This window comes from Mastigoproctus giganteus, chromosome 3 (genome assembly GCF_048544385.1).
Source record: "Mastigoproctus giganteus isolate SK-2022 chromosome 3, ASM4854438v1, whole genome shotgun sequence".
NCBI lineage: Eukaryota > Metazoa > Arthropoda > Arachnida > Uropygi > Thelyphonidae > Mastigoproctus > Mastigoproctus giganteus.
The window spans coordinates 178,633,174-178,658,927 of NC_143577.1; the positions used below are offsets into that span (position 1 = coordinate 178,633,174).

The 25,754-nt window shown below is 38.3% G+C and overlaps 1 protein-coding gene across 1 annotated transcript in view; it reads left to right on the top strand.

The window, feature by feature from the left end:
* The window catches only part of shtd (anaphase promoting complex subunit 1), a 989,031-nt gene that overhangs the window by 90,305 nt on the left and 872,972 nt on the right, over positions 1-25,754 (top strand). The window contains exon 6 of the mRNA XM_090370159.1: positions 290-472. Coding sequence (XP_090226285.1) covers positions 290-472 — 183 coding nt within the window. The remainder of the gene's footprint in view (positions 1-289; positions 473-25,754) is intronic.

Genomic DNA, 25,754 nt, shown 5'->3' on the forward strand with positions numbered 1-25,754 from the left:
AGACCATAAATCTTTATTGTAGGCCTATGGGAAGTGGGGGGTACCTTAAATCATATATTTGAGTACAGAACAACTGAAATAAAACAAAAAAAATCATAATCTTCTAACCTTTTGTTAAATGCTTTCATTATTACTGGCAGTATATAATTTCTGTACTTATATACCTTTTTATAGATTAGAAATATTATGCTTTGTAACATATATAACTTTTTTTTTTTTTTTTTTTTTAAGTGGCTTGTAATAATCATAATGATCTTAAAGGTTTGTTTTTGTTTGCAATTTTTCTTAGTCGTTCGCAGTCACCTTTAACAACTAGCACTACTAATCATCGGTTATCTTTCACACCCCCTGCTACACAGACATGGACACCTGCTACACCTCATTCTCCAATGAAGAACTACTCTGCATTTGACTTGATTGATCCCTTAGCCCCCGATTTTTGCTTAGATCATGAATGGACAGAACCACAAAGGTAAATTTAAAAAGTGGCTTACAGTAATACTTTAATTTTTTAACTGGGTATTTCTTAGTGGAACTTGCAGTCAATGATAATGGAAATTATTGTTGATTAGGAGTTATGATTAGTTAGTTAGGCAAAACTTAGAGAGAATGTTGATTTTTGGGTAAACCTTTGCTAAATACTGAGAACTGTACGAGAATAAAATCACATCGACTGACGAGAATAAAATCACATTGACTGATTTCACATTTAGAGAAAATTGCATTCTCAGTATCCTGAGTAGAATACATGTTATCTCATCTTTTTAGAATGTTATGATCAGGAAATCTACTAAAGATTAAAATTTGAACAGGATAATAGCATACTGGAGATGTGCAAATGTATCTCCAATTCACAAAGGTGTCATCAAAGGGGGTCACGAGTAATTACAAGTAATAATAGAGTAACTGGTTAAAGAAGCATTGCAGGATCATCGAGACAAAACTTCAGTAATAATTCAGACTCAGCATAGGTTTGTTAAGGGGAAAATCTTATCTCACCAATTTGATTGGATACTGTGATGTGATCACAAAGGAACTGGATGCAAAAAATAATTTTGATATTATGTACTTGGATTTCAGAAAAGCTTTTAATACTGTTGCACATGGAAGACTACTGTACAAATTGGAGCAGTATGGCATTAAGGGCAAGTTGTTACAATGGATAAAAGGATGGTTGAGTGGGAGAAGACAGAGAGTGGTAATCAATGGACACTGCTCTTTGTGGACTAGTGTTATTAGTGGAGTCCCCCAGGGTTCGGTTTTGGGCCCATTGTTTTGTATATTTATCAGTGATATTGATGAAGGTGTATCAGACTTAATGTCGAAGTTTGCAGACAATACAAAGGTTGGCAGGGTTGTTAATGATAATAATGACAGTATGGTACTGCAACGGGATCTATAAAAGTTGGGCAGATGGGCTGAGAAGTGGCAACTGAAGTTTAACATTGACAAATGCAAACAATTGATATGGGTAGCAGTAACCCCAGAGAAATATACCAACTGTGCGATGTTACACTCGGAGTAGTGGAGGATGAAAGAGACCTGGAGATAATTGTGCAATTGGATATGAAGTTTTCTGAGCAGTGCAAACAGGCTCCAGCGCAGGTCATGGTGTCTTGTCAATGATGTACAGGAATTTTGCTAGCAGGGATAAGGAGGGGATAATCCCTTTGTATAAAGTAATGGTAGGACCACACCTTGAGTACTGCGTACAGGTCTGGAAGCCTCATTTTAGGAAGGATATACAGTTGCTAGAATGAGTACAGAGAAGAGCAGCAAGACTGGTGAGGGGAACAAAGGCTTAAATTCTGCAAATTGCAGTGTCTGGAGACTAGGCACCTGTGAGGTGATCTGATTGAGGTGTTTAAGGCCTTGAATAGTGAGAGCAGGCTCAATGCTGATGGGATCCTTCCTTTTGCTCAGGTTACAAACCTGAGGGAGCATAAACTGAAATTGAGGAAAGACAGTTGTCAAGTAGGTGTGCAGAAATTTGCCTTTAGCCAGTGGGTAGTTGACAAACTTCCAACTTTTGTTGTGGAAGTTGATAGTTTAAATAAATTCAAGGAAGAAGTGGACTTTTTGAGTGAATGGATGGGTGAAATGGAAAGTTTTTTTTTTTTTTTTTGGCTGATGCTGAATAAGCGTGTTTTCTTGCATCATATACCTCTATTAATGCTAATGTTTGTTTTCAAAATGCCCCCATGCACTGTGCCATAATGCATGACTGGTCACTTTTAAGCATTCAGCCAGTGAGTACTGTAAGCATAAAGACACGTTGAGTACTGCGTATATGAAATTAACAACTATTCAGTATTGGCATAATGATTGAATGCATTGCAGTAATGCTTGGCTTTTTGTTATACACTTGGCATACTTTTTATTTGTTCCTTGCTTGTGTTGATGTTATTTTATGTACTTGAATAAACTTTTCATAAAATTTTAAGTTGTTTTGATTTACAGTTCAGCATAAAAATAAGTGTTTGCTTTTAGCATTGAATTCCATACTTTTAATTTTCACCCATTATGTACAAATTTCCAGAATGCTGGGGATGTTATTAGAATGTTGATTATTTTCAAAATTCTGAAAATTACGACATATTGAATGAATTATTTCATATTTAGGTGGCAGCTAACATGTTAAGTTAGTTCAGAAATAACACCTTGCATTTTTGTAATTTTTCTTAATAAAAATAAATCGAAATTAAAAATTGATTTAAAAAATTAGTTATCAGAGAGCTATTTTGAATTTTCTGGAATGTGAATATTTTAGGGGCATACCATTTGTAATTTGCATGCAAGCATTACCAGAATATGATTTATATCATACTCTCTGCTGATCGGACTAGCTGGGTGGGTAAAGTGCCTGCCTCGCAACCCAAAGGTTGCGGGTTCGAATCCTGCCCTGGGCTTGGATCAGAGTAGAAAATGCAAAAACTTTGGGAGGTGCAATATGGCGCCAACAACTAACAAAAAATAAAAAAAAATTAAAATCATTTTCTGATAACCCATATGTGCAAATATGATAATGTAATAATGATAAACCTGGTAATCTGATATGAGAATATATCATATTTCCAGGATTACCTGTAATCTGATATATAACTCAAAAATTTTAAAATTTGACATAACTTGTGTTCAGTTACTGGTTAAAATAACCAGTAATTGAACACAAGCAATTTAGCACAAGTTACTCTTAAAACATTCAAGTCTAGTTTAGATTAGGGATGTCTCATCCCTTATCTAAATTTGGAAAAATGTATATTCTCAGTGATGTCCATTTCTATCTACAATATGCCAAGCCTCACTTAATTTTTCTGACAGAATCTCAGTTATCTTGCCTTAACTATTTGTTTTATGCAAATTATGATTCCAAATTATGAAGTCTGTGATATTCCTTATCACAGACTTCATAATTTGGAATCTGCTCTTTTTGATCTGTGGCTTAAAATCTCTCTGCCCTATTCTATCAAATTCATCTGCTCCACTAATCACTCAGAACTGTTTGACATCCTTTCTTTGAAACATAACTTTCTTCAGCCTGACTTTCCCTAAGGGTGAGGTAATTTTTCTTCATGGTTTTTAATTTTCACAACTCCAGCTGGATGCAGTTTCTAGTTACACCTCCTCACCTGATAGATCTCAAATGATAGAGATTGTGAGACGTTTGTTACTGCTAATAATCTCATGAAACTTTTTCATTTATCTACTGCAAAACCATACAATCCTAACCACACAACCAACACCTTTGATCTTTTTCTCACCACCTCTCCCAAGTACACGGTCAATATTAGTGGTTCTCTAAGCAGTTCCAATTACAATTTGGTGATGGTCTATTTTCCAATGTGCCTCTTTTTCTCATGGCCATTCTCAGCTTCATATTGTTTGACATTACATAATGGGAGATCTGCATGATTTCCATTTCTCTTTTTCTTGGTTGGATTACTGTTGATCTCAAATGAATAATTTTACTGACTTGTCAAATCAAGTCTGAAATTATTCTTGTAGGGACAAAAAAAAAAAAAAAAAGCATTTAACGTTGAATCCTGTGAAGTTTAGTCTGTACTTTAGTCTGTACCTTCTTAACATGCCAGAACCAGGCGGCCACGCCATAGGAACAAATTGGTAGAAACACAGCTTTGTAATACAGGGTTATTTAAAATGAAGTCCGTGGTTTCAGAATTTTTTTTTTGGGAAAGCGCACGTGTCATAATCATTTGTAGCCATCTCGAAAGAACGCATAATATCTCAAGTTTCGTTCCCATGCTCGCGATGATCGGTATTCTGCACGGATAACCACCAGATGGCGTTGGACGCATACCACCGTGCAGTCGTTCGTTTGCCTGTGACGCCAGTTCTTCTCTGTTGTGACATGGCTTCGGAATGTAATGAGAAAGCTTTTACTGTGTTGGAGTTTCATGTAAGTAAATCTGTTACCGTTGTGCAACGCCACTTTGCTGACAGAGTGATTTTTTCTGATGAATCGACCTTCCATTTGTCGGGGAAAGTGAATAAGCAGAATGTGCGATTTTGGGCGATTTCACTAAAGGCTCTCATATTGAACATTTTTCAGGTATGTAAAAAAACTTAATTACTATACTTGCATTCTGGAAATATTTCTTTCTTCCTGTGTCTGCTCACGTGTGTACAGGAATTGTTTGAAACCCGAACTTCATTTTGAATAACCCTGTATAACCGTAGAGAATGAGAATTAAACCCCAAGATTGTTTAGAGAGATGCAGAAGTGAGAAGGTAAGTTTTTTGACTTTCTCTGAGAGATCTTCCAAGTGTTTAGTTTACTATCAATGATCAGACCAAGACCAAGAAATTTTAGAGAAGAAACCATGGAAAGTGATTTGTTTTGAAGTTTTACAACAGGTGGCCGTGAAATATTAAGCGAACCCTTAACCAGCATCATTTTAGTTTTCGTGGAGGACATGGATAATTTATTTATGGTGGACCATTGAGAGAGATCTGACATGACTAAGTTGGCAGTACTTTCAAGGGAGGCACGGGAATTGCCCTGGATATCAGCAGGGTGAGATCGTCTGTATAAGCCAATTTGGAAGTATAAGGAATAGTTTTAAGGAGCCATTCGTCAAGAACGATGTTCCAGACGAGTGGTCCAAGAACAGAGCCTTGGGGGCAGCCCCTAGTGACAGAGCGGGAGACGGAGTTAGATCCAGAAATAACAGAAAACTGTACGGTTTTCAAAATAACTTCTTAAAAGGTTATAGAGAGGAAGAGAACAATCGGCAGAACGTAAGTGAGCAAACAAACTAGACAACCATAACAGATCAAACGCCGTAGAAAAATCAACAAAAATAGGAAGAACGTATTTAGAATTTGCAGAGTTAACTCGAGAAAGGAATTCAACGACTGCTTCTTCAGTTCCTCGTCCAGTTCGGAAACCATGTTGATCGTCTGATACAAGAGAGGTGTTCGTGAACAATGAAGTGAGTCTTATAGCAATCAGCCTTTCAAGTGTTTTGGGCAAATGCGATAACAGAGCAATAGGACGGAAGGACTTGCCACTTTGGGTGTTTGAAGGTTTAGGAATTAGTTTAAGAAGAGTTATCTTCTAGATAACTGGGAATGTGCTTTAATTCAGACATTTGTTGAACAGAGTCGGAAGAACCGTTAGACGTACCTTTTGGAATTGTTTGATAAAGATGCCGTCATGAAGGTCGAGGCCTGGACAACCAGACTTGTTAATTTTTAGGACAGCTGTGTCCACCTCCAACTGCGTAAATGGCTAAGATTCAGAAGTAGTAGTGTAAGAGATATTGAGCTGTCTTATTTGTTGATGAGTAGTCCAGTCATCCTCTGGGCGATCAGAAGGAAGCAGATTGTCCAAGATAGTGTTGATGGTGTCCTTCCAGGTGAGAGTTTCGGTGCCGTTTGCAGGTACCGACCAATAAATAGTAGGGGAATAGGATTTGTTCCTTGTCAGGCAATAAACAAGGCCCCATGGGTCTCCATTTCCAGTAGAAGTAACCAAGTTCTGCCAAGATTTTATTTTACAGATAGTGATGGTTTTGACGTATTGTATTTTGAGAACCTGATATTCTGTTTTAAGACTTTCGACATGGAGGTGGCCAGTTCTTGTGATGTCGTTGGTAAGTACGCCTAGCCTGATGCACTTGCTGACGAAGCAGAGTGAGTTCTCGGTTCCACCATGGAGTGGGATGGGAAGACTGAATTTTATTTTTGGCTGCTTTATAACGCGTTGCTGAGAGCATCATTAACATAGGAAGCTAATTCAGAAGCCGTAAAGTGATGGATGAAGTTTATGGTTTCAATTGGGAAATCAGTGTTGATTGAGTCATTAAACCGGTTCCACATGATGCGTCACAAAGAAAATCTTCTGAGGTCCTGTAGTGGAGGATTATATGATTGTGCAGAGCTTTCCCGGATCCCGATCACGGAGGTGATCGGGATCCGGGAAAGTGGCCCCTCGCATTTCGCCTACCACAATTCGCCTACCACATTTCGCTCCCAGCACGTTTCGCCCCCGACACATTTTGCCTCCTGCAGATATTGAGTAGGCTACAGAAATGTAAATGATACACCTAATTTTTTAATAATTCTAATTTATTTTGTTTTAATAGAATAAATGCACATTATTATTGATTAAAACTCGAAGTTGTATGCAATGCCTCTAAGGTAATCAATCACATTACGATTTTGAAAATCTTGGACTATTCTTTAGATTCTAGCAGAAATTGCAGTGTACTTCTTGTTTCTTTGATTGCCTGAATTACCGACAATTAGTTGTGTAATTTCGAAATTGTGTAGCCCTTGTTGTTTCTTTAAAGAATCAATGAATCGGTAAATATTTGGGAATGAAGTAGCACAAGTTACCTGAAATCCCCTGTGCCACCCCTCCACGCCGTTGTTGGTACGTTGCTGATCATTCAGTGTTCGTGTGTAAACATTCCACAATTCGATGGAAAAAATGGGTAATTGCCGGCCTCTTCGCTGTCTTCCAATATATGTATCTTCAAAGTAGATTGCAATCATCATAGCTTCAATGGGGAAGTCATCAGCTTCAACTAAATCTTCAAATGCTTGAATAACGTTAACAGGAGGACAAATGCCAATGCTGGAATCATTTGGATCCAACGAGCAAATTCATGGTCTTGTTCGTATCGGGCTTTTAAACCTTCATTCTGTACCTTTCGCCAAACGCTTTGGGAAAGATGAAAAATTTTTGTTGGAAGGTTTGCATGGCACTGTTCGAAATCTGTAATAAGTTGCTGGGGTTGGAAACCCGGTTGTAGATTTTTTAACTTCCTGAAGCAACTTGACGTATGTGGCACGAGTTTTGTTTGGCAGAAGCGCGTAGACCACTGGAATGACTACATTGAATTGAACCACATGAATTGTATAAAGCTGCTGGAAATGCGTTGGTACTGTGCTAAAAGTTCCATCAGAAAACCACTCCTGGCTACCGCCAATAACTAAAGATTGTTACTAGTGGAAAAAAAAGCATGCAACCCGGGAGCAGTTCGTCCTGAGAATCATACATCAAAAACTGTTGTACATTGCCATCGATGATAATTTCTTGATAATTTTGTGGAATTACTAGGTCCTGGAGATTGCTCGGTAAAGCAGGAGTACCATTGTTGCATCGAACATGACGAATGGTTCGTTTAAGTGAATCCTTCTTAGGAAGTAATGCCGTGACATTGGCATGAGCCTCTGCAATTACTGATGCAACAATTTGCTGTGGCCGTTCGTGGTTGTTGCATGTTGCCGTATTTGACCAATCAATTGCAATGCTTCCAACCTGCAGCTTGAGCTGCATGGTTATGTTTAGTTACGACTTTCACAGCTCGGCCTTCCAAACCCTCTGTCCAAACACGCCCTTTGCAGGTTGAACGTTTTTCACAAACCCAGATTCCATGTTTTTCATCTAGAGTTCTCTTTGAAAACACATAAATGTGGTTGTCATCATCTACCAATTTTCTTTTGCCTCTTATTGACGAAACACTTTTTGCCATTGTACACACAGGATTAATCAATCAAGATACAAAAATAATATGAAGATATTGCTCTGCCTGCGACGCTCAGCTTGTTCACGCGATGCACCACCGATAATGAGGTGGTGAAAACAGTAAACGTGCGCTGTCCACTGCGCCAGGAAATGTGAGAAGAGCCAGATGCAGGAACTTTTATTGTTCGAATTTAGACAAATTAGAACAAGATTCACTTGTTACTGAAAAGACTCCTATAAGATTAGTCACTGTTCCACAATTTGTACACGAATGTAATTTTGAAAATTTGTTTGGAAAAATTAGAGTTATCGGAAGTTCAGTTCGAGTAGTCGACAGAGTTTAACATTAAATCTCCACTAAAGGAACTGGACTTCAATAAAAATTCGAGTTATCGAGAATTGACTGTATTTACATTTTTGTAACCTACTCATTATCTACTTGGGGCGAAATGTTCCAGGAGCGAGATGTGGGAGGCGAGATGTGAGGGACGAGATGCGAGGGGCTACTTTTCCGTATAGCACGGTGATCGCACGATGGTCACTTGAGCAAATGTTAGTATTTATGTCCAGTCATTAATGTTTGAAGAAACGGTGTAAGGAGTAACAGTGATGTCTATATTTGATTCGCTATTTAGAGAGCTGAAGGTAGAAGCTGAAGAGAGCTGAAGCCTATAAGGCGAGCCGGGTTTATTTAGAATCGTCAGCTCATGTGAAAGGAGAAAGTCTTCTATGAGTGAACCCTTGTTATCAGTATGGTTGGAGTGCCATAGACTGGATTTGGCATTAATGTCTGACATTATAATAAGCTTGGCAGTACCTACCAAAGAAATAACTTGATCGAGGTAGGCAAGATGAAGAGTAATGTCGGAAGTTGGTGGGCAGTATAGTGAAACTAAAAGTAAGAGCCATGAGGAGTAGACACTTATGCAGATAGCGTGTTGATTAGTAAGACTAATTATCATGACTACATCCAATTTAGAATTAACTATGAGGAAGGCAATATGTAGTTCAGCATGTTCCGGCTGAATAACCCTAAAAGAGATAGGGTATCCGGTTATTTTACCGTGGAAATGGTATGGTTCTTGTAAGGCTATAATATCATATTTAATTTCGTCGGTTACCTTTCGGATTTCATCGGCCACCAATCGTGACCGCTGAGCATTCAGTTGAAGCAGGCTAAGTTCAGAGACTAATTCATCTGCAGATGAAGAACTGGTAAAAGACAATGTATCCATAGTTGGTCCGTTGTCTTACAAGATCTATGATACGCAAAAGTTCTGGGCATTTGGAGTCAAGAATTGCCTCATTCATCAGCGGTCCTTAATCGTGAAATCTCTAGAGCTCTTTTATATTCATGGCAGTTAGGATCGCGGATGGAGTGCCAAAAGTCTCTTTTACGCCTCTTGCAATTTATGCAGCAGGCAGGCTCATCCTTATGAGGGCATTCTGCATGCACATGACCACTACAGGTGCAATGTCCACAGGATGGGGAGTTATGGGTACAGTATTGTGTTGTGTGCCCATATCCCAAGCACAAAAAGCACTTAGTAACTATTGTAAATGGCCTATGCCTATGTGAGCTACAAGCAAGAAATATTCTGTCTATTGACGAAAAAAAAAAAAAAAAAAAAATAGACCTGTAAATTTTTGGGGAAGAAACTGATTACCTAGTGTACCAATGACAAGGACCTTGACTTAGTTGTGAATCTGAACGAGGTTTCTTTCTTAATCTCCTCCATTGTAAAGTCGTAGTCAGCTAGATATTTATTATACAGTTCTTCTATTATGTCCTCCTTACTTAGATCCTTGGGTACGTCGTAGATAATTATGGAAGGGTTACTTTTTTTTAGGAACTCCCATAGAGATTCCTGCAGAGGACAAGGAATCAGATGTTGAGATACTAATTAAGTCCGACTGAGAGGCCGTTTCCAAAATTACGCTTTTGTTGCGTGCTAATTTGATTGATTTTATTTTGACTGTTTTAAATTCTGTCTTCGAAGTATTGGTTACCAAGGTTTTTAGATCAGCGCTGGTTTTAAAATTGCTGTTTTCTAACGCTCTAAGTACCATTACATTCTTACTAGGTTTAGCTATTTGTTCCTTCAGTGTGGGTCTATTTCGGGCTACATCAGCATAAGATCTAACAGAAGGGGATCCCTGTAGTAGGAGGTCCTCATTTTGCACTTTCTTATCAGCAGGAGACTAAACTTCTGGCTCTTGTACATAATCTGTTTTATTTGGAGTCATTGTGGAAAAGGTTTGTATTATTTTGTCTAGAAGATTAGCTCGCATATTTATTTCATGATTAGTGGCCTTCAGTATTTCATTTTCTATCAGGAGGGCTGTTGTTACTTTCTCAAGTTTGGACCATTTGTCCATAATAGCATCTCCTGCCCTTTTTAGTTACTTTATTGGCCTCTCCCAAAACAAAGCTCCTCGTATCTTTACGCATTTTTGAAATCACCTCATAGACCAAAGATGCGTCCTCAGTAATATTTAATTCTTCAGTCGTTTTGTTATCTTCAGAATTTGCGGTTGTCCCAGCTTTTTGATCAGTAGATAAACCACCAGCAATATCTTTCTCAGGAGACGTTTGTGGCATTTTGGAAAGCAATAAGGGGGTGCTGTCGTTTCCTCCCTCAGATATATCTGTAAGTTTTCTGACACCAGTATTATTTCCATCCATACTGATTCCCTATTCCATGTTATCCAACACAAATTCAATATTAAACTTGGATATGCTGTCCTGAGAAAAGAAACTATGTAAGAGTACAGTAAAGGTGGCAGTTTGGTGTAATGATCACACAGTACGGGATTAGACAAGGAAATCTGTCAACCTCAATTGTTTATAGCGCGTATGTCAGACAAAAGGCTACCTGAAGGTTTGCTTGCTATTATCCTACGATGTACGGGGGGGGGGAGGATAAATGGGACGCTTTAGCAGACCATGGACGTCCAGGCAAGTTCACACAGCTTGTTCTGGGACATCACTGGGGAGAACTGTCGCAACAAATGGACAATGGCCAAACACGCTGGTAAAGCGATTACAGCAAAGAGCATGCAGAAATTTAAACAGTACTTATCTTTTGTCCATTCTTAAAACGAAATGGTCCCATCTGGCATTTGCACGAGTCCTTCTTGAAGTAGTAGCACTGAAAGGTAACAAAATACTGCTTCCTAAATAAACAAAACTAAAAATAATATGGAGCACAGGTACATACAACCTGTATGTACCTGTTCACATTCGGCCCCCTAGCGGGTCTCCAGACTGCCAACAGAGCTAATAATATGGGCACATGCTGCCCATGGCGTGCAGAGTTGTGGTATTTTTTTCGTGGTTATCTCCGGGTTCCATACTACCACTGCCGCCCTCGGAGTGTCTTCGTTGCATTGTACAATTTTATATCGGAGCGGGTAGCCCTTGACTTGCCCTGCGTGAGTGTAGGGCTCCTGTATCAGGATACATCTGCGTTAGCCTCATCAGCGTTTTGCCGTACCTGGTCGGCCACTGCTCTGGCCCGCTGCGCGTTTATTTGGTGCACCACTAGGATTCCATTATTAAAATTCTTATGGTGTATCGCCATAACTGATTCGTGGCTGGTATGAACTCTTAGCTTTCTGGTAGGTTGGGCAATTTCTGTCACATGTGGAATGGGCATAATCTAACCTCAGGGATTTGCAATTGGTGCAGATGGGATCTTTTTCTTTATTTGGGCAACTGTTGTAATTGTGGCCCATTTCAGAGCACATGTTGCTTCTTTTTGGGTGCAGGTGTGTGATGTGTGGCCGTAATTGCAGCATCGGAAGCACCTTGGTACGTCCACACGTTCTCTAAATCTATGACTTCTCCACTCTATGTATATGGTGGACGCGCGCTTGGAGGTCTCGGCATGCAGACGCAATAATTCGAGCTCCTGATACTTTGTTTAATTTAAGTGCTTAAAGTGCCCCATACTTCTGGAATTATGTTCTCCATAGACACGTTTAGAAGAGGATTCCGTTGGTGAGACTTTTTTGGTGTTTTCTGGGATCTTTCTGCTAGATCTTAACGTTAATTATTCAACGTCTTTGTCAATGGTTAGGTCGCCATGCCGCCATTGGCAGGAAATTGAAGAGAGCAGTTTTCGGTCTTTTCGGAGCTGCCACACTAATATCTAGCAAATTGTGACTGGGGAGGAGACCACCCGCTGTGTGTCAGCAAATCATCGTATTCATCGTATTTATCGTCCCCAAAAACTTCTAATAATAATAATTAGCCCCAGGGGCTCACATCTGGTGAGTATGGGCTTGGCACACCCAGGGTCCTGAGCTGGATATCTTCATTCTTCTCTTCTTGGTGATTCCCTTCTACTTCTCTCTCTCTCTCTCTCACTCTGGGTAACTTGGAAATTTTTTTTAGCTGGTGCAGCATAAGCCTCAGGCTTCCTTGCACTATATGGCTAGTAATAATAATTATAATAATAATAAAAAATCCATTATATCACATTCCACTTTAAAACCGCATTTCTTATCTAAACTGGTTTTCCAATAAATGCACCAAGGCTGTTCAAAATAAGAATATTGCACATTGCAGTTGCCTTGCATCCAAACCTCCAGATTAATTGTTTTACAGCAAAGCTCACAACAATTGTAAAACAATTATTAATTGATCCAAACTTGTTTTTGAACAGGTTCAGTATAAAACTTGTTTCCTGTCTAAGGGTAGTTGAACATTTTAGTCTCCTGCTAAAGCCATTACCTGCAACTTCTATCCATCTGTACTCCCACCTCTGTTAAAACCTGATGGTTCTATTGCATCCTCAACTAAAGGTAAAGCTGACTTACTAGCATTCTACTTTTCATCGAACTCACTTATTGATCACCTCCTTCTACCATACCCAGTAGGCTTCACCCAGAGCCCCCCCCATGGTCTTCTGACTGAGGGATGTCAGAAAAATTATCAATAGTTTTGATACTAAGAAACCTTCAGGTTCTGATAGCATTTTTCCACTTGTTTTTAAAACCTGTGCCCTTTAGCTTGCTCTTGTTCTGTGTCACCTTTTTTCACTTTCTTTTTTCACTGGTGGTTTTCCCCTTCTACTTGGAAATTTTCTCATATTCAGCAAGTTCCTAAGAAGGGTGAAAAATCCCTTCCTTCCATAGTGTGGTTATAACCACACTGTGGGTTTGGTAAATGTTGATCCACTGGTGATAAGTTGGCTTGTTTTATTCATCTTTGGACAAATGTGATGAAAAAAATTTGGAGAAATTAATTGTATCCTTTTCGCATTTCTAATGATCATATTTGACATGAGAACCCATATGCAAACTCGTGGGTTTGATTGACTTCGGTGCTCCCTTATTTTACTTATTTAAATTTAAGTGTAATAAAGCTCTCCTCATTGAAAATTTTTATGCTTTTGACTCTTGTACAAGATAACCAGTCCAAATTTAACATCTCCATTTAAAGATCTGAAACAGGTAAACATTAAGTTACAGGTAAAGATCTATAACTTCAGATAGTTTTAGTTTGTGTTGCCTGAACTTTTGCTCATCAGTACCATACATGCTTGACCATTTATGTTCATGTTAAAGTAGTGATGACTGCCATGTCTAAAGTTGGCATCTTCCCCAAGTCATCTTGGTTGAGGATTAAAGTACACCTGTTAAAACTTTCTCTGCAGTGAGAAGTAATATGGATTTTGTCTAGTATATTTGATTATTTTTTAACTGAACAGCACAATACAACACAAATGAATTTGATATGTAATGAAGACAGGGCTCTCTTAATCACAAACTGTCTTATGGAGACTCTTGTACCATTAAATTTGAAAAGACTCAACATGTTCTGAAAGGGTAGTTTTTTTTTTTTTTTTCGACTTTTGCAGAGAGGAAATGAGTAATAAACAAGGTGGGAAACAAGCACTGGAAAAAACATGATATCTGCAGTTATCAAAGCCTAGATGGGGTGATGACCTATATCTTGGATAGCCAGGTCACCACCCTCAACCCCTATTAGATTGAACAGTTTTGGACACCCTCAGATACGTTATTTGCCTTGAGGGTTGTATGCACTCACCGGGTTACAATGACAAAATGCATAATCAGTAATCTGTTTTCCCTCACTGAGGAAGGTAGGGCAAGATACACAGTAATGGCATTCTTTAATTTCTCTAGCTGTTTGGAATTAAAGAATTCCATTACTGAAAGAGATAAACATTAAGTTACAAGTAAAGGCTTTGTAAAGCCTTTTAACCTGCAGCCAGTTGAGTGCTTTGTAAAATTTCCTCCATTCTGTGATAAATTAACCTAGATACTGGACGAGAATGAGGAAAAATGTGCTGGTTCCACAGGAGGTGATTATTGTTTGTGACTATTGTCAGGGAAACAGGAAATATAATGTGCAAGAAGGATAGATGGAATAAGACCAGAGTATGTCTCCCAGGGTCGAAAGTAGATGATGTTATGCAAATATGTTTTAAGGGCACAAAAGGTGATATTGTTGTAAATATTTCACTAATGATATTAAGAGTAGGAGATGAGAAGAGAAGAAAAGACTTACTTAACAAATACAGGGCAACGTTGAGAAAAAGTTGCAAGTTAGGATTGAATTTGAAAGTGTCTGCAATCCTGCCCAGACACAACAGGAGGGAGTACATGTTGAGAGCTTGTCAATCCATTCAACACTGGAGGGAATGTACAAAGCTCATGGGGTATAATTTTTCTCAGTGTGGCCTGTGTGAGAGGAGAGATTGTTTTTAACAGGGATGGATACACTTGAATAGAAGGGGGTGCAAGAATATTTGCTCATGCTGTTGAGACAGTGATATCACTGATTAAAGAAGTAATGCAATTATACTGCAGTCACAGCATGGATTTGTTAAGGGATGGTTTGTATAATCAATCTGATAGGTTACTATGATGCAGTGCCCAAGGAACTGGATGCAAAAAATAAGTTGGATATCATATACTTGGATTTCAGGAAAGCTTTTGATACCGTTGTACATAAAAGATTGCTGTATAAACGAGCAATGTGGCATTAAGGGCAGGTTATTGCTATGGATAAAGGAATGGTTAAGTGGAAGAAGACAGAGGGTGGTGATCAATGGGCACTGCTCTTTGTGGGATAATGTTATCATTGGAGTTCCCCCAGAGGTTAGTGCTGGCCCCATTGTTGTTTTTAATATTTATTAATGATATTGATAAAGATATATTAGGCTTAATGTCAAAGTTTGCAGGGTGGAGGATCAAGTTTGGCTTAATGTCAAAGTTTGCAGGATCTTTAACAAGATCTAGGAAAATTGGGCCAATGGGCTGAGAAATAGCAGTTGAAGTTTAACGTTGACAAAAGAAATGTACTGCATATGGGTAACAGTAATCGCAGAGTAACTTATCAGCTGTGTGGCACTACACTCAGGGTAGTTGAAAATGAAAAATACATGGGGGTGGGTAATTATGCAGTCAGATATGAAATTGGTGCCTCCGTAGCCAGGTGGGAAGAAGCAGCAGTGTGTAGCACACGCTTCTTGATTAGACCTGGGTTTGAGCCCGTCACTACCAAATACGGAGGATGTGGAAAGGTCAGGGAATGACCACCGCATATCCCGGAGCAATATGGCCTTAGTTGCTAATGCTCCTAAAAACCAAATAACAAACAACAAACAGATATGAAATTCTCTGAGCAGTGCAGACATGCACTGGAACAGCTCATGGACTTTGTCAATAATGCATAGAAACTTTACTAGCAGGGATAACGAGGTGTATAAGGCCATGGTTAGGCTGCATCTTGATTATTGTTATACAGGCCTAGAGGAAGGATGTAGAACTGCTGCAGAGAAGGGCAACCAGATTTGCGAAAAGAACAGAAGGATGCTTTTACCCAGAAAGGCTTCAGTTCTGCAAATTTCAGCTTCTGGAAAACTAGGCACCTGTGTGGTGATCTGATGGAGGTGTTTAATCCCTGAATGGATTGAGTAAATTGAATGGTATTCTTTCTCTTGCTGAGACTGTATACAAGGGTGCATGAATTTAAGTTGTGGAAGGATGGTTGTAGGACAGATTGTGTGGAAGTTTGCCTTCAGTCAGCGGGTGGTTGATTGTTGGAACAAGCTTTCATCTGTTATTGTTTAAGTGGATGGTTTGAATAAATTCAAGGAAGAACTAGACAAATTCTTGAAGGGTATGAATGGGAGAAGTGAGTAGTTTTTTTTTTTTTTTGGCTGATGCTATATACGCTTGCTTTCTTGCATCATTTGCACCCAGTATTACTACGTAAGATTGCAACATATGGAAATCAGAAAGGAAATTATCCTGCTGAAGGGATACATGACAGAGTTGAAAACAGCTAAGAAACATGGTAGTGCAAGCTCCCTGCTTTAGATCCTTGTAGGATTTTCCTGATGAAGACACTGATTCAAGGAAGGACTTATCAAGCTCTATAGAGAAAGGGAGGGCACACAGCATGATATAAATAAAGCCATTCCATTTCTACAATTAGTTCTCTGCCTTTTTAGGGCGCCTCCATAGCCAGGTGGGAAGGAGCAGCAGTGCGTAGCACACGCTTCTTGATTAGACCGGGGTTCGAGCCCCTCACCACCAAATACGGAGGATGCGGAAAGGTCAGGGAATGACCACCGCATATCCCGGAGCAATATGGCCTTAGTTGCTAATGCTCCTAAAAACCAAATAACAAACAATCTGCCTTTTTAGACTGCATTACATTCATCACTTATTTTAATTTTTTAAGGTTTTTTTTGTTTCACTATGGTATAAATGGCTGACTGGGACAAACCATATTCATGCACCAATTAACTAATTTTAGCACTATCATGTTTTTCACTATTTCTGGTTTAATTTTAATCGAAATTTTCTTCTTACTGCACTCTTTAGGAGCCATATTATCAAGGCTCAATAACTTCCACGATTTTTCAATATATTAAAAAAAAAAAAATTAAGATATTACCTCAATCTTTTTCGTGGAATGCTTCCAGTCAATTCTCTCCAAATGTAACGAATAAAATAAGATGAAAATCATGATTAAAAAGATTAAAATCACGATTAAAAAAGATTAAAATCATGATTAAAAAAGATTAAAATCATGATTAAAATTTGGATGAACACTCAAATTAGACGAAATGCACAGCTGTTTCCCTTCCTTAAGCAGACTATGCTTTTTGGCTGATCGCCATGTTCACAGTGGGAATATTGCAAGGTGTTTGTGTGTGGCTCTTAAAACAGACAGATTATTTGTATAGACGCATGCGTAAAAAAGACCAAAAATCCGAAATTAGGTAAGGACATTGCACATTGATAGAATTTTCGTGTAGTTTTATTTCAAGTGTTTCAGCAATCAATACATTTTATGTAATTGTGTTGTATGTTTAAAATTTCTGCTTCATTGATATGCAAAAGTATATCCAATTTAGCATTTACCGAAAATCCACCAATTTGGGGATGTACCTGCATTACTGGAGTTATCATCCATTCACATATAAGAGCTCCATCATATTTAGCCAGTTTTTCAACGTTTACAAATATTCCACTTCTGAACCCACCTTACACTTAGAAATTGTTACACTAACCGACAGGTTTTTAAATAGAGGCTATCCTCACTCCGTTATAAATCAAATCAGATTACAGGCTAAAAATAAAACAGCAAATACGATACCCATTAATAAAACAATAAAAAGCACTTTATTTCCATACCATATGTCGAACAATGTTACAGGCAGCTCAATAAACTCTTTAGAAATACTGAATTCAAAATTATAGCCAGGCCCTGCAGAAGCTCTATAATATATTAAAAAAAAATCACACAGTTCTTCCTTCTTGCTCGGCACTGGTAAATGATCTTGTATACAAGATTTCATGTAGTCGGTGTGATTCATTGTATGAGGGATTCACTCGCTGTACTTTAGATTTACGTGTCAAGCAACATGCTGCTTCTGTCCACATATCGCGCGCAAATGTGTCGGAATTGGCCTTTCACGCAGTCAATGATGGTCGCGTATTCCTATTCAATGAAGCGGAAATTTTAAACATACAACACAATTACATAAAATTATTCACTGCTGAAACGCTTGAAATGAAACTACACGAAAATTCTATCAATGTGCTACGTCGTTATCTTATTTCGGATTTCTGGTCTTTTTTTACACATGCGTCAATACAAATAATCTCTGTATTTTAAGAGCCACACACAAACACCTCGCGATATTCCCATCCTGCGAACACAGCAATCAGCCAAAAAGCATGGTCTGCTCAAGGAAGGGAAACAGCTGTGCATTTCATTTAATTTGAGTGCTAATCCAAATTTTTATTGTGATTTTAATCTTTTTTAATCGTGATTTTAATCTTTTTAATCATGATTTTAATTTATTATCAGAAGCTGTTTTAATTATTTATTCTGACACAATGTCTTCTCACACTCATGGTCTTGCTGCGTTGGTTTGATGTTTCGGGGTCGGGTTCGGGCTCTCAGCTTTCGATTCCATTGCGCGTCGAATTTGGTCGTATCTCTGTGAGTGAGGGAATTCATTATTTTATTCGTTACATTTGGAGAGAATTGACTGGAAGCATTCCACGAAAAAGATTGACGTAATATCTTAATTTTTTTTTAACAGTAAATTTATGGAAAATAAGCAAGCACAACACAAAAAATCAACTAAACGATGCAAAAACAAAACATGTGGCCAGCATTTTTGCAAATTCTGCTATTGGCTGAGAAAAAAGGACAATGTGGCCTGGTCAGAGACAATCCTAAGGTATTGTAAAGTGAAATAAGTAGCGATCACTGGTTAGAGAATCAGCTGCTTTATAGAGTCAGATTAAAAAAAAAAAAAAAAAAAATCAAATCATTAAAATGCATTACACTTTCACCTGTTTTATTCCTGTTTATTCCTGTGTTTGGTTATACGAATCAATTCTGAACACCTTTGTGATATTTTTCTAAAGCACATTTCCCGAGGTCACTACCATAAAACAATAAAAACAATTTGCACTTTCTAGTTTATTGGGCTTTTCTTTTAGTGCAATCTATTATGACTTTGAGCTTGGGATTCATAGTGAGTGGAAGCATTTCTAAAGTGCAGGGATAGTGATTAGAGAGGATTAGATTAGGATTGAGAGGTTAGATGATTGCATTTAAATAATTTATTTAATATATTGACAAGTTTATTTTGATATAAGTTGTTTTCCCTGTAATAGTTTGTAAATTTAATTTTTATAATATTATAAATATAATTTTTACTTTCTGTGATATTTAGTAAATTTAACAAAAATGATTGTGACAAGATCTACCTTCAAAACTTCGTTAGAGGGTACCATTACTCATACAGAGAAATAGCTGATGGCAATTTACGGGTGAATCATGATTTTATCGTTTGCAGAACCTGTGGCATGTATTCCAAGGTCGACCTAGTGGATAATCATAGCTCACCTGGCAATTCTTTTCTTTGCCACTTTTCTTTGATCGGTATGGAGTGTACCAATCTAAAGTTAAACTTTGGTGCATTGCTAGAAGAAGTTGAGTCACTGAAAACATGGGTGCTTGTCCTTGAGAATAATGTAACTGGGAGCTCGTCAGCGACTGATGAGCCGACCGGGCTAGCCGAGTGGGTAAAGTACCTGCCCGGCAACCCAAAGGTCGCGGGTTCGATTCCCGCCTCGGGCTTGGATCAAAGTACTGCAAAAACCTTGGGAGGTGCAATATGGCCACAGCAGCCGATGCGCCAACAACTACCAAATCAAAAAAAAAAAAAAAAAAAAAAAAAAAAGCGACTGATGACTCTAGTAACCTACCAAGTGATGCACTCTCGATTTGGGTCTCAGAGCAGAATAACCAAGTGCAAACTGCTCTGATTCAGAAGGACTTAGTTCTATTAGGAGACTCCATTGTCAGGGAGAAGGGAAATATTTTTCGTAATGAAGATAGGTGGACTAGAACTAGGGTAATCTGCTGGGAGCAACAATTAATGATGTCACCAACTCTGCAAGGCTTTTGGGGGAAAATTTTATGCCGCTTGGCTCACACTCATAGGTAGAAGAAATCTGTTTTGTGGAGACGGATAAATTTAAACAAAGGGGGTGCAAGAGTTTTTGCCAGTATTATTGAGGATCCTTAAAGGTTCTGGAAAACTGCTAGTGTGGGGGAACAAGGGTAATATCAGTATGCTTTTATCTGATAATATTGGTCAAAATAATGCTTGCACATACCTCAAGGGTTCTTGTTTGTTACCGCAACAGAACATTAGCAAGATGTTCTGATGGCAGAAGCGTTTCAAATGAGCAGGGAAGCAAGCTTAAAAAATTCAGGCGTTGTGTCAGGATAGTTAACTATACAGTAAACGCCCGCTATTCGCGGTATCTGTATTCGCGGTTTCGCGTATTCGCGATCGCCGATTTAATATAAAATGAAACCTAAAAAAAATGTGAATTTTAAAACGCCGTGAATATTTTCCGCCATAAAAACATGGCCGTGGCTAAAATTATCTTTCCTGGTCAAAACAGCGCTCAGTGGGTGGGGGGAGAGGGGTGAAAAAATTGCGAGCGTGGATGTTTCTCGCTAATCCTTGCTCAGTATGTGTTAGTCATGGAAGGTTTCGTCGTTTGATTTTAATTTATATGTTTATAAATTGAATAAATTTATCAATTTATAAATTGATATGCTTACAAAAATGATAACTCTACCGTTTTGCAGTGTAAAACAGAGTGCGTTAACGGAAGAAAGTGACTTTATTGTGGTCAAGTTCTTTCTAACCCCTACAAAAATATGGTTACGAATAAAAAGAGAAATGTGAAAATATCAAAGAAGGTGGTGACACTAGCGAATAAAATTGAGTTATTAGACGAAATTTCTAAAGATGAAAGTGTCTCCTCAGTGGCAAAACATTATAAAATCAATGAGTCAACAGTACGATCAATCAAGAAATCGGAAGAAAAAATCTGCCGTAGTGTCCGTGAAACCGCGCTAATTGCTTCAAAAATTTGCTCTGTAACTCATGATGTTAAATTTAAAAAAAATGGAAAAGCTTTAAATCTGTGGATAGAAGACCGAATTCAAAATGAAATTCCGTTAAGTTCACTCATCATTTGTGAAAAGGCAAAACTTCTTTATCAACACTTTAGCGAAACTGGTGATAGCACTGGCTGGATGTTTTTTATTGCTAGCAAAGGCGCTGATTTGAAAGATTTGTTTGAAATTTCTAATAAATATTACATTTAATATTAAATTGTTTCCTATTTTCATTTCGATGCCATATGCTTGCATTTCACTATGTACTGTCATGTACAGTCATATTATGAAGGTACATATAATACATACATAGACAAAATTTTAGACTAGTTTTTCTTATATATTTCATACTTTGGAACAGAACCCCTTTATTACTATGGGAGCCATAACTCAGTATTCGCGTTTTCGGTATTCGCGACATTTCTCAGGAACGTAACCCCCGCGAATAGCGAGGGTTTACTGTACAAGAACACCAAGTCTTAATTGTTTATACAGTGATGTCCAAAGTGTCGTCAATAAAATGAGCGAATTCAAACTGCTGGTTAGGACAAGTAACACTGACATAATAGGGCTTATTGAAACACGGTGCCACTCGGAAATAGGAGATGATGAGTTTCAGTATGGTATGCACAATATATTTAGGAAGGATAGGACAGACAGAAGGGGTGGTGGAGTCATGCTTCTTTTCAAAAGCAACTGAGCATGATGAAAGCTTTCGTGGATTCAAATATTTCACATGATAGTATAGAATCTGTATGGTGTGAGATAGTTGGACACATAGGTATAACGAGAGTGGGAGTAATCTACATGCTAGATGATTGTGAAGATTATGATGAGAGCCCCTACATGCAAATGGAATGGGCAAGTTAGTGTGAATGTGTTAATATGGGTGATTTTAATTTGCCTCTAATTGATTGGAGCAAATTGGAAGGAAACTCGACATGGGGGGAACAAAATTTTAAAATCAACATCAGAGAAATATTCAAAGAATATTCTAGACCTGATCATCACCCAAGAACCAGATGACATAATAGGACTGACTGTATAGGAACCAGTAGCAGGAAGTGATCCCGGAGTTTTACAGTGGACGATGAAGAGAGAGAGAGAGAGAGAGAGAGAGAGAGAGAGAGAGAGAGAGAGAGAGAGAGAGAGAGAGAGAGGTAGCAGTAGTTACTGCCAAAGGAATGGGTTATAATTTCAGGAAAGGAAATTATGATGGCTACATGGTCTTAAGGTGCTACATGGCCTCTGTTAACTTGATAGATTTAAAACATTAATCACAGAAGCCATGAATGTGTATATATACCCTTAAAACAATACTCCACGAGGAGGGTTCCATGTTGGACTTATAATGAAGTTGACACATTACTTGAGCAGAAAAAGATGGCATGTAAAAATTACAGGGCAATAAAAAGTACTGAAGCCTATAACAGCTATAAATTGAGCTGTAATAATGCCACAGAAAAGGTTAGGCTGGAAAAGGCAGATTATGAGAAATTATTGGCAAAGAGAACGAAGAGTGGGGATATGGAAATTTTTACTTATAGAAGTGCAAAGAGAAGGGAAGGGAAAACCAGATCGCACCCTTATGTAATTGATGCGAGATAGTATTAGATACTCCAGCTGATGTTGCAGATAAGCTCAATAGTTACTTTGCATCAATATTTACAGAAGAAAAACCCTTTATATCAATGAGAAATTATGGGAGTGAAGTTGAAAAATATGTAACTTAATGATACTGAAATTTCACATGATTATTTAATGACAAAACTGTTGAGCCTACAGGCAAGTAAGGCTCATGGGATTGATGGATTATACCCTATAATTTTAAGGGATATGACAAGTGAGTGCACTGAACTATGGAGGCTAATTATGAGAGCATTATTGGACTCAGGAGAGATTTAGTTGGATTGGAAAAGTGACAATGTATCTCCAATACATAACGGCTGTTTCAAGAGTATAGTGAGAAATTACTGACCAGTCAGTCTAAACTTCAGTAGTAGGGAAAATCATGGAGGCAGTGATCAAGGGTGTAATTCAGGATCATTTGGATAGAAATGGAATTCTGAAGGATACGCAGCATGATTTTGTAAAGGGAAAGTCATGTGTAACAAATTTAGGTATTTTGATAGAGTCACTTGTGAACTGGATTTATGGAATAATTTCAACATTGTTTCTTTGGATTTCAGCAAAGCATATGCCACAGGCCTGCATGAGTGGTTAATTTATAAGCTGGAATAGGTTGGAATCACAGGGAAAATCCTTAGATGGGTAGCTGGGTGGGTTCAGAGCAGGAGGCTGAGGGTTATGGTAAATGGTTATTCCTCATATTGGGTTAATGTAAGAAGTGGGATTCCCGTAGGATCAGTATTGGGACCACCATTGTTTTTGAATTTCTTAAAGGACATCGATGAAATGATAGAGGGCGTGATGTCTAAATTTGCAGATGATGTAAAGATTGGTAGAGTAGTTAATGATCACTGCCAAGAGAGCCTTTTCAGAATGACTTCGATAGACTTCAGGGATGGTCAGAAAAATGGCAGCTATGCTTTAATCCAGCAAAGTCTTACACCTCGGGAACAGTAACCCCAAAATAACTTATAAGCTTGGTGGAGCTGAGTTAAAGTCAGTAGTGGAAGAAAGGAACTTGGGAGTTGCAATACGGTCAGACATGAAGTTCTCCAAGCATTATAAACAGGTTGCAAGGAAGGCCAATGTTGTCCTAACAATGATTTATCGAACATTTGTTAGTAGAGATAAGGACATCATAATCCCATTATATAAGGCTATTGTTAGACCACACTTGGAATACCGTGTTCAGGTGTGTAGACCGTACATAAAAAAAAAAAGTGCTTCTTGAAAGGGTCCAGAGTTGGGTTACTCACCTGGTGAGATAGTAAAAGGACATCCTTATGAGGAAAGACTTTGAATATGTGGGTTGCACAGCTTGGAAACTAGGCACCTTAGAGGCAATTTGATTGAGGTGTTTAAGGCTCTGAGATGCAATAGTAAAATGAATGAGGAGCAAATTTTCATGGTTTTAAATGATTCTAGAACTAGAGGCAAGAAATTCAAGTTATGGGGGAATTTAGACTGGATTGCAGGAAGTTTTATTTTAGCCAACGAGTTATAAATTACTGGAATCAGTTACCTACGTGGGTGGTGGCTGGCAGTTTGTGGAAATTCAAAGGTCAACTGGAGAATTACCTATGTGAGGAGGGAAATACATGGGTTGTCTATTTCCTTTTCTTTTATTATTATTTATTTTATTTTTTTTCAGCTGGTCCAGCCTAAGCCTTAGGCTTCCTTGCACCATGTGGCTATTACTAATAATATTATAAACCGGTAGTAAACACAATCTTATTGCATTTGCAACAGTATCAATGGCTGAAATTCTGTGGGTTTTTACGTTATTATGGTGAAAAGTGTTCCCCCCCCCTTTCCATGAAATCTTCAGTCATATAAAAAACATAAATAAATCATTAGAATCTTCTCCTTATTCATATTTTTTAAGCTTCGTAAACTTGTTACTCCATATCTCACTTGTGCGTATCATGTTAGTTACAATTTGTGCATGCCATATTGTTTGTTATTGATTGCTTGTCTTTTTTTTTTTTTACTGATTTAAATTTTACAGCCCAAAAGAAAAAATATATCAGTGATCACCTGACTTGCATTCATGCTTAGCTGCATATAGCTTTATTGGAAAGGTAGAATAGAAAGAAGAGTAGTTGGTATTGCAAGTCACACTAACATTCCAGGGCAGCTAATCTGAAAATTTTGATGCTATCTTCAGAACTTGATAGGGCAAAGATGACTTCAGAATGCAAATCTGTCTAATATACTTAGTTCCTGAATACAAAAATGAGACAAAAACAGAATTCCTTACATCTGTAGTGGCCAGCTTTAACTCTCAAAAATTTCACACTGAAATTTCTGAGAAATTTCAGTGTGCTGCAACTGAGTTATGGGAGACAAAAGGGACCTGGATGTCTGGATTTTAGGATTAAAATCCAACTAGAGGAACCTGATATTTAGACTTTATTTCATGATCTAAAAGACACGATTATTTGCTCAGCTTGCAGCTTCCCACACACTACCAGTAATAGTATTAGTGCCACTATTGGAAGTGGTACTAATACTATTTAGACTTGGTACATCATGCTATAAAAGACATAAGATCTCAACAGTCCTCCTTTCGTACCACTGCTCTGCCAAACCCCACAGTTAAGGCACCACTCCGCCATGATACGAGTATCCTGAGCCCCCTAGGTGATGGACCCCATAAAATACCAGTCTATATTTCGTCAGGACGTCGAGCCGTTCGCTTTCGAACACGCCAACTCAGAACACCTCCAATCAGGACGGAAGTTCGTCAAACACCTGTCATCAGGGTGTACTTCCAAAATATTAGGTCCATTAGGAACAAACTAGACTCAGCAGAACAGATCTTCCTCTCCCAGGTCGCTGATGTGGTCTGCCTCGCAGAAACGTGGCTTCAACCTAATCAAGATACACTCTTCTGCTCAGCTATTGCTGGTTACAACATGCTGTCTGCATCCAGGGAGCAATCTAGAGGCGGTGGAGTAGCCATACTGTACAACACCTCCCTATTCTCATATGAGAATTCGACCTCAACTACAACTGAAGATTTCGAAGCGATTATAGTCTCGCTATGCTTCCACTCCAGCCGCATTGATATCGCATCTGTGTATATTCCCCCATGGTCTACAATTGAAATTATTGAAGATTTAGGGAATTGGCTCT